General features: G+C 35.2%; 2 protein-coding genes across 4 annotated transcripts in view; both read right to left on the reverse strand.

Moving 5' to 3' along the window:
* The window catches only part of mrtfaa (myocardin related transcription factor Aa), a 38,200-nt gene extending 34,560 nt beyond the window's left edge, over nucleotides 1-3,640 (reverse strand). For all 3 annotated transcript variants that reach the window (XM_026207864.1, XM_026207865.1, XM_026207863.1), the window contains exon 1: nucleotides 3,535-3,640. The gene's annotated coding sequence lies outside the window, so the exon portion shown is untranslated. The remainder of the gene's footprint in view (nucleotides 1-3,534) is intronic.
* A 1,074-nt stretch (nucleotides 3,641-4,714) lies between these two features.
* Nucleotides 4,715-7,833, reverse strand: LOC113046827 (GTPase IMAP family member 4-like). Its single transcript, XM_026207867.1, has 5 exons — nucleotides 7,663-7,833; nucleotides 7,480-7,565; nucleotides 7,287-7,346; nucleotides 7,143-7,187; nucleotides 4,715-5,995 (listed from the first exon to the last, which is right to left on the reverse strand). The coding sequence occupies exons 2-5, from the start codon at nucleotides 7,559-7,561 to the stop codon at nucleotides 5,127-5,129; spliced, it is 1,056 nt and encodes a 351-aa protein (XP_026063652.1). The 5' UTR covers nucleotides 7,562-7,565; nucleotides 7,663-7,833; the 3' UTR covers nucleotides 4,715-5,126.
* Nucleotides 7,834-8,663: the final 830 nt, after the last annotated feature.

The following is an 8,663-nucleotide window of genomic DNA, read 5'->3' on the forward strand; positions in this document are numbered from 1 at the left end:
ATCATAATCGTACATCACTGCTAACTCTAGGCAGACATTACAGTCTTTCCAATACACTGTTTTACTACCTCCCAGTCAACTGATCTTTTAAGTCCAATTAAAGTCACACATTTTGAGGAATGGGATCAGGGTATGACTTACACCCAAGCCTACAGCATTAACACCATGGCTCAACATGTGGAGCATTTTAACTCAACTGTTGTCTCCCTCGGGTCTTTCAATTGTGAAACTGTGGGCAGGTTTCTTATTTGGGCTTTCGTGGTCAGTCGGTTTGCTTTTATCTGGGTCAAAATGCAAAACTTTATTCCCTCTGGAAGGAAAGCTCTCTGGTGGTGCAATCAGCTTCAACGGAAGGCAGTTAGATGGGTTTTTTTTTTCAGTTTACCAAGCTAAACAAGTGAGGCACAGACGAGGCAACAGTTTAAGACTACCTACACACTTCACTCGAAAGATGAGGTCAGTGGGTCAGAATATCATGCCCTGCACAGTGGCAGCTGGCTAATCCATGCCAGGTGCGAGCAGGCCAACTGCTTGGTACTCAGCCAAGTGGCACACATTGCCATCTGACTTTCAACCGCACAGTCAAGCAGGCTCATACTGTTATTCTGTCTGAGATGCATCAGATTACAGAAGCAAAATGGGTTGGGAATGGCATTTCATATTGACTCTGATTACTAGGCTTTATGGCTACCGATTTTGCAACCATAGTGGACCGTATTTCATTCACATATATGCAATTTACTTAGTATTGTAACATAGCATGAAGTGAACAATTAGAGGATCTGGAGGGCTGTTAAAACAGAGCTTCTGAGAAGTCCAGAGAGCACCAAGGCTTTTGGGAATTGCAAATAAACACAAGCAGATTTGAGGGGCTGTAGGTGCCTGTGATTCAGTTACCTGGTTTATTTCCTGCTCAAAAAAAACTCCAACGTAATTCCATGTCAGGTGTGAAGCACCATTACCTTAAATAAAGTAAAATAAGAAAATAAAAATAAAAAGGCATGATATCCATTTACACAAGGGGCACTAAAAAACATTTCAATTTGTATTTGCAAAAAAAAATATATATATATATATATATATTTGTTAAAAACGTTTAAATGTATTTGTTTTATTTTAAGAAATATATATATATTTCTTCCCATGTTAGGTATTCTTTACAATGGCAAGCTGGAAATTATATAATATAACTTTTCCTAAATTTCCTAAACTTTAGCTGGAAAATGACACATACTTGCACAATGCAAATCAATACTGACTGCTTCATAGTTTCCAACATTTTATGAAAATTGTGTTTCTATGATTGTCTAAGAGAAGCCATTCTCTACGTTAGCCAGTAAGATAGCACTGCTGTTGCAAATTCTGATTTGTCACCAAGATCATGTGAAACAAGCAAGTCTAAGCAAGTCAAGAAGTCTAAAATGCTCAGTATCAACCATGCTGTTATTTTAGCATACTTTTAAAGCATTTATTAATATTTTGAATAAGCTTTTATTTTTATTTTTTCCATTTTCATTGTAATTTAATTTCACATTTTACTATTGTCTGTATGTGCTTTTGTCACTTTATTAGGTTTTGTATTTATTATTATATATTATATACAGAGTTAATAGTGCAGCCAAATGATTAATCGCATCCAAAATAAAAGTTTTTTGTTTACATATTTGTGTGTATTGTTTATATTTATTATATCTACATAAGCACGTTCATAAAAGATGCAATATATAATTTGAAAATTATTACATGTATTTACACATATAAATTTATATTCATATAATTTAAATTCTAAATAATTATATCAAATTTATATTATATATAAACCTAACAGAATTTACTTGAATTTATACATGCATGTGTGTGTATTTATATAGGCTAAACATAATAAATATAGACCGTACACACATATATTACTTCAACTTATTTCTTTATTTCTGTTAGCTGAAAAAGCAACATTTCTAACTTAAAGTTATTTAAGTTCAAGTTATATTTTATGTCAACTATTTTAATTACCTACAGATTATTAATTATTTTATTTTGTTACATTTTAACAACACGGGTATCAACAGGCCTGGAATCTTTGGCCCTTTTTGGTAAGCCCTGTGTTTTTTTCTTTTTAAAACACAAGTTTTTTGTCGTACAGAGGAATGTTCTAGGCTCAATGAAAGCTCGATCAACAGCATGCCACGGAAAATCATTTTTACTCATACCCCTCATGGGGCACACAAAGATACCAGAACAGGACTGTTAACATACACAGAAATCCACACAGTAGAATTACGTCAATAAACTATTATCCACGTAGAACAGGACCATTTAGCAAACAACAAAGCATATTTTTGTGTGGAAGAATTAAGTCCTTTTCAAAAGTATAACTTGCACATTTCTGCTGTTGATAAAATCAAACTTGTTTTAAACGTGAAACATTCCTTTGAAACCTGTGCTGCAAGACAATAAGCATGAAAGTGAGAATGACTAAAAGAACACAGACATAAGAGACACGCAGACAGAAATACACGAGGACTGTCAGTTTTACAAACTGAAGCTGATTTATCTCAAAGTCTCCTGTGTGAGATAAAGCAGAAGTTTGAATTCCATTTCTCCCATTTTATGTTGTAACTCTGAATCACAAGCTCACAAGACATGCCTGTTGATTGTCATAAACCGTGTTATTACTGTGAATGTGGAATATCTTGTATTCATGTTTCCATTCTGCAGTTAAAATGCTGATGTGACAGAAAGAGCATTCAGTAAGTCTCATGTATCATGCAATACATCTCAACAGAACAGAACAGAACCTTGAACCCTAACAAGATTAAAAAGCATCTGACTTAGCAGACCACCCATGTTAATGCAAAACAGGACATTACACAATTGTTTATAAAGCTAGAATGCAGTTAAATAGTTCAAATGCATCTTTATAACCATCGGCTTCGTCAGACAAAAATACACACCTTGGTTGGTACTGTATGATTACATTATTCATACACTGTGATATTTACATGGTAGGACAATGCATTAACGTAAAAGTGCAAAAAAAAAAAAAAACATGGTTTTACCATGTCCATACCATACTGCTTTTAACCCAAAGGCAAAATAACACACTTAAAAGGCTGTAAATAACATATGTTAAGAGCTGTCATAACATGCCAACCCACCTAATGACAGATGCATGCAATAAAAGAATAAAAACACCATGTCATGATGCATGTTACATAACACTCCCACCTTCACAGCATCAGGACCACAAGCCCCCTCCCGTGCCCACTGTGGCCAAGGTGACCTGTATCCCTTATAACCTTCAGTCAAACGTTTGACAACCCCCCAAAACATGCTGTCTCACCTAGCAAGTAACTTTACCTGACAAGCAAACTGTGCATGCCATGTGCTTGCTGTTTCCAGCTACACAGTACATACAACCTCCAGCAAGCTTATAATGCATTATTAAACACTGTGAAAGCATTCGAATAAACGACTGCGCATGTAGGCTACAGAGGCTGCGTATCTTAAAAATAATAAGTTTAACAGTTGTCTTACTTTACAGTGCTTGATCCATCCTGGTCCGCACTCCACTAATCGTTTCCGATATCCAGTAAACTTCAACCGGAAACCCGCCTGTTTTTAGGACTCTGAAGAACGGCATTGCGGACAGCCAATGGGCTCGTACAGGTGACTTCCGCGAAGCCACTAAGCCAATCACTTCGCTGCTCGGTATTCTCGTAGGTACAAGTGGACCAATTAGAATGCTCAGCGGTTGTGATGGAACGCTCAGCGTAGAAATTCTACCACAGGATTAGATAAGTGTGTACTTGATGGTAATTAGCATGTACATTCGTTTTGATAGAGGGAAAAAAATGGTTTCATTTAATTCATATTTAAATATTATACTTTATAGTGCACAGATATCTCTAATAACACAAAACATTATATTTCGTTATATATGGATGATTCGGCTCTCTGAGTACAATTTATTGCCTAACAACATAATTATTATTATTATTATTGGTATTAGTAGTAGTACACTAAATAAAGCTCTTTTGTTGGTCTGATTGCTTCCATTGTCCTCATTTGTAAGTCGCTTTGGATAAAAGCGTCTGCTTAATGACTGAATGTAAATGTAGTAGTAGTAATCCTTGTAATACGTTTTTTTAAACATTTTTATAAATACATTATTTGGATTTATTTTAATTAAAAACAATCTTTAATAAATCACTAAATCATGGGGACATGGAAAGCTAAATTTCCTTTTGACTGAGAGTTTCGAGTTGAAGTTCAGCACAAAAAGAGGGATCTTACTGCCTCCTATCGGCCAATTTGTGCAATTGTCTGTTTATTTGACCCCTATTAAATAATTTGTAAAAAAAAAAAAAAAAAAAATGTTATTGCCTACTTTTTGTAGCTGTGTTTTTTTTTTTTTTTTACCAACATTGTTGGTTGTTACCTATACCATTACATTCCTATTCACATTAGTAAGATATGAAATTGCTGTACACTGTGGTGTTCAATTAAACAATTGTAATAAAGCTATTTCTCTTAAGCTTTTTCTTATAGTAAATGTTTGTTAGAGTAAGTGAACTAAAAATTAGTTAAGAAAGTATAATGTCGGGTTTATCGTTTTTTTCTCAGACACATCCTCTTGTTGAAAATACTTTGTCTTGCAGATTAGATTATCTTAAAACTTCTGATTAGAAAAATAGTCTATTTCATAGTCCTCTGAGAACACTTTTATTGTTTTACTGTCATTAAAAAAAAACAGGGCAGCATTAAAATTTGCGGACAACAGAATTACAGCAAACTGATTACAGTAGTAAGCTATTCATAATTTCATAGCATTAGAGGTGAATGACAATTGAATTGTTTTATAATTAAGAATATTCCATAAGAGTATCATGGGAACATTGGTGGTATATTGTTAAATTAAACTTCTGTGGTAAGTTGAAAGTATACATTTTATAGACAGTAGGTTATTTTGTTGACAAGAAATAATTAGGCTATTACCTACACAGTTAATGAGCTACTTAATTAAAATAGTAACAACAACAATAAACAGCCACAAAGTAAAACCTGAACATAGATCATCACCATCACTCCAAGAGAAAAGTTCCTGAATGGCTCATAAAATGGTTTGATTAAAGAATGGTCTGTGATTTTGTTACAGATAAAGGGGCTCTGGTAAGACCTGCTTTCAGAGTCATGCGTCTTGATGGACTCTCAGCTAGTCTCCGTGCATCGTCTTCTTCCTCTCTCCAGAGCTCACGCTTTTTCCTCTCTAACTCCTCCTTATCTTCATAATAATTCTCCTCCAGCTCTCTCTCCTTCCGTGCAATCTCTTCCTGCCTCTCCTCCAGAATCTTCTCTTGTTTTTCACGTATCCTTCGCTCTGAGTTTGGGTAAAATGACGTTGTGTAGCAGCTTCTGCCATTGATGGCCACCAAGGTATCGATCTTCTCCAGAAGTTTGGTCACTTGCTCAAAGTTTCCCGTGTTCTTGTTATTGAAGAACACAAATCCCCCACTGCAGGTGCGGATAAAGTCTCTGAGGTCTTTGTCTGAGCTGGCAATCACATCATTTGGCATTTTCCCCTCTAGGCGATCTCCGTGTGTGAACAGAACAACCGTGTAATCCCAAACGTTCTTCCCAAACATGTTCTGGATTATTTTATGCATGTTCTTGTCCTCATTGGTTAAGTTTCCCACCGGCTGAACCAGCAGAAACACGTGTGGTCCTGGTTTATAGAGAGAGACAGATTTCATGATCTCCCTGGTGACATCCTTCTCCTTTCGATTGATCTTGTTCAGTCCCGGCGTGTCGATTATGGCCACAGGTCGACCGTTGATGTTTCCAGATGCTCTTTCACAGAACTGTGTGACTCTGCTCAGCTGCATATCCGTGTTGAAGACACTGCATCTGAGGATGGTGTTTCCGGTGGAGCTTTTTCCAGACCCTCTCGCCCCCAGTAACATGATGCGCAGCTCCTCTGCTTCAGCCTCAGCCTCAGCTGGAAAAAGATCATTGCCATAGTATGGTATATGTTGAAATTTTAAACTAGCAGAAGATATTAAGGGATAAATCACCCAAAAATGTTTAAAAAAAAAATACTCACCATCATGTATTTAGAATTTTTTCTTATATATATATTTTATTATATATATTTTATATATATATATATATTTTTTTTATTTATTTTTTTTTTATTATTATTTTGGGGTGTGTCCCATGGAAGACTGTAAGTCTAACAGGTTTGCCTATACTATTGAAGTCAATGGGATACAGTTTTGGAACTACATGAAGTTATAATTCATGATTTAATGACAAGGGTATGATGTGATATAAGGGATGACAGTTCCCACCACTAGGTCACCTTCTCCAGAATACTGACTGACATCTTCATTGGTCACACTAGTGTAATTCACATTGTTTTCTACTGATTTCATTCCATGATAAAACTATCTCTGAACCCAACTATTATTGTACTTGCTTTAAATGGCAGAAGTTGAAGGACTGGAAACTTACTGGTTGAGTAGTAAGCACATAATCCAATTGAATATGGGCTACTATGAGAGAATGTGAATCCTGGTCCAAACCGAAGCGAACAGATTCACTACTTTCTAAACTAGAAGCATTCTATCATTCTAACCAAACTCCACCAGTCACTAGTGTAGTGATGAGCTAATGACTTTTATACTGTACTAATACACAAAACTCTCTTACAGTATGCCATTCTTCAATCTTTGGGTTTGCTCAAAAAGAGTTGTGTCAGCTTTTGCCTGTACTGCAGATCCTATGTATTTATGCCCAAAACTGTTTGGAAAAGCACATATGACTTTGAAATACCCTAAAATTAAATTAAATGTATGCATTTACAGTGCATTCAGGCTATCAATTTTTACCTATCATGTTAGTATCGGTTCTGAGCATTCTTGGTATTCTGATCTGATGAGTTTGGCTCTTTATCTTGTTTTCGTTCTCTTGGCGTTTGTGTTTAGTATGTACAGCTCAGATCGGAGTGATTTCATGTGCAGTGGCCATTGTCTGCTTCTCTAGACTCAAACACAGCTGAAGCACTAGCAGACAATAGACCCACTGAAGCTGTTTACATTGATTTATTTATATTTATTACCAGTGGTAATTACCATCACACTTACCTTTCAAGGAGGGGGATTTTGGAATCGCTTTTAAGTCTTGAATATCTAAACCAGATAAAGCCAGATCATTTTTTAATGATAATAACATACTACTACTAATAAACATAATGAATGAATAGAAATCTCACAATTTATTTGACTTACCATACAAAGTTGGTGATTTTGAGTTTGCTCTTACGTTTTCATAGAGTTCATCGATTTCAGCTATGGAATATGTTAATATTAATATTAACTGTTAGTGAAAATGTGTGTCTTTTATAAAATACTTTTTAGAATGATTTGCTTTGAATGAATTGATTCAGACATGATACAGTTAGTATATGAATCGGTAACTCACAACCCAGTGAAGAGTCCAGTTCAAAAGCTTCTTTCTCTATTTCAGCCTTCAGACTGTCCCACAGCATCTCTTCTGAAGTCATTGCTCTGTATTATATATATATATAAAGTACATGAAATATTTGAGCTCAGTATTTGAGACTCACCTCCCATCTTTAATATGTACAACTGAAAGTATACTCACAGTGGTAAGAGTTGATATACTTCTGATTCTGGATCCCCAGACAGAGTGTAGAGTTCTTGAATGTGAGTTCCTTCACTACTGTGAATGACTGAGAATCCTGTTTAACCAGTGTCTTTAAGGGTTGCACAAGTCCAATGAAAAGGCTTCTATCTGTCTTCTAGCAGGCATTTAGATGATAAGAAAATAACTAAACATCTTTCAGATTAAAGGGTTGGTAAGCTAAGGGCTGCTCACAGCTCTTTAGGATTTCATCAAGTTGGACTCTTCCACTGTTATCTGGCACATTTCTCAGGTATACTGAGCAAACGTGAGTGGCATGAGCTTTATATATATATATATATATATATATATATATATATATATATATATATATGTGTGTGTGTGTGTGTGTGTGTGTGTGTGTGTGTGTGTGTGTTTGTGTGTGTGTGTGTGTACATATATATTAGAGAAAATAGACATAATTTTCAACTGAATTAAAAAAAAAGGTTTTGCTTTTTTTAATGAATATTGCTCAAAACTGATTCCTGCTTATTGAAATATAGTTACAGAAATGGAGACATTTAAAAATGTTCACATAAGAAGTTGAATGCCAAACAGTCCTTCTCTATTTGAAGGTTTTTATATGACTGTGTTAAGTATTTCATCTTGTGGTGCGTCAGGAAGTGATGTGTGACTTGTTGTCAGGAAGTGCATACTGAGATAACACCTGTGAGTTTGCAAGTCAAGAAAAAAACAACAAACCTTCAAACAGTGTTATCTCTGATTGCCATCTGTTGCTATTTTCAAAATGTGTTTTCATTCAAATCCAATTCAAAGCTATGCATGTGTATAATATTTAATAATACTAATCAAACATAAATATCCCTATAAGCACAGCCCTAAAAATAAAATAAAAAATGATAATGAATCCATTTTTAGTGTGTGTGTGACGTACCCGTGTAAGTGTGGGCATGGCCTAATTTCACAGTTTTTTGATCCAGACAAAAAATGACCTGATAACA

Source organism: Carassius auratus, chromosome 28, assembly GCF_003368295.1.
Source record: "Carassius auratus strain Wakin chromosome 28, ASM336829v1, whole genome shotgun sequence".
NCBI classification, from domain to species: Eukaryota; Metazoa; Chordata; class Actinopteri; order Cypriniformes; family Cyprinidae; genus Carassius; species Carassius auratus.

Bases quoted from the DNA above. Each gene is read 5' to 3' on its own strand.
- LOC113046827 (XM_026207867.1), bottom strand. From the start codon at position 7,561: ATGACTTCAGAAGAGATGCTGTGGGACAGTCTGAAGGCTGAAATAGAG. The intron at 7,347-7,479 runs GTGAGTTACCGA...CATATTCCATAG, and splicing joins ACTGGACTCTTCACTGGGTT to CTGAAATCGATGAACTCTAT. The intron at 7,188-7,286 runs GTAAGTCAAATA...TATCTGGTTTAG, and splicing joins AAAATCACCAACTTTGTATG to ATATTCAAGACTTAAAAGCG.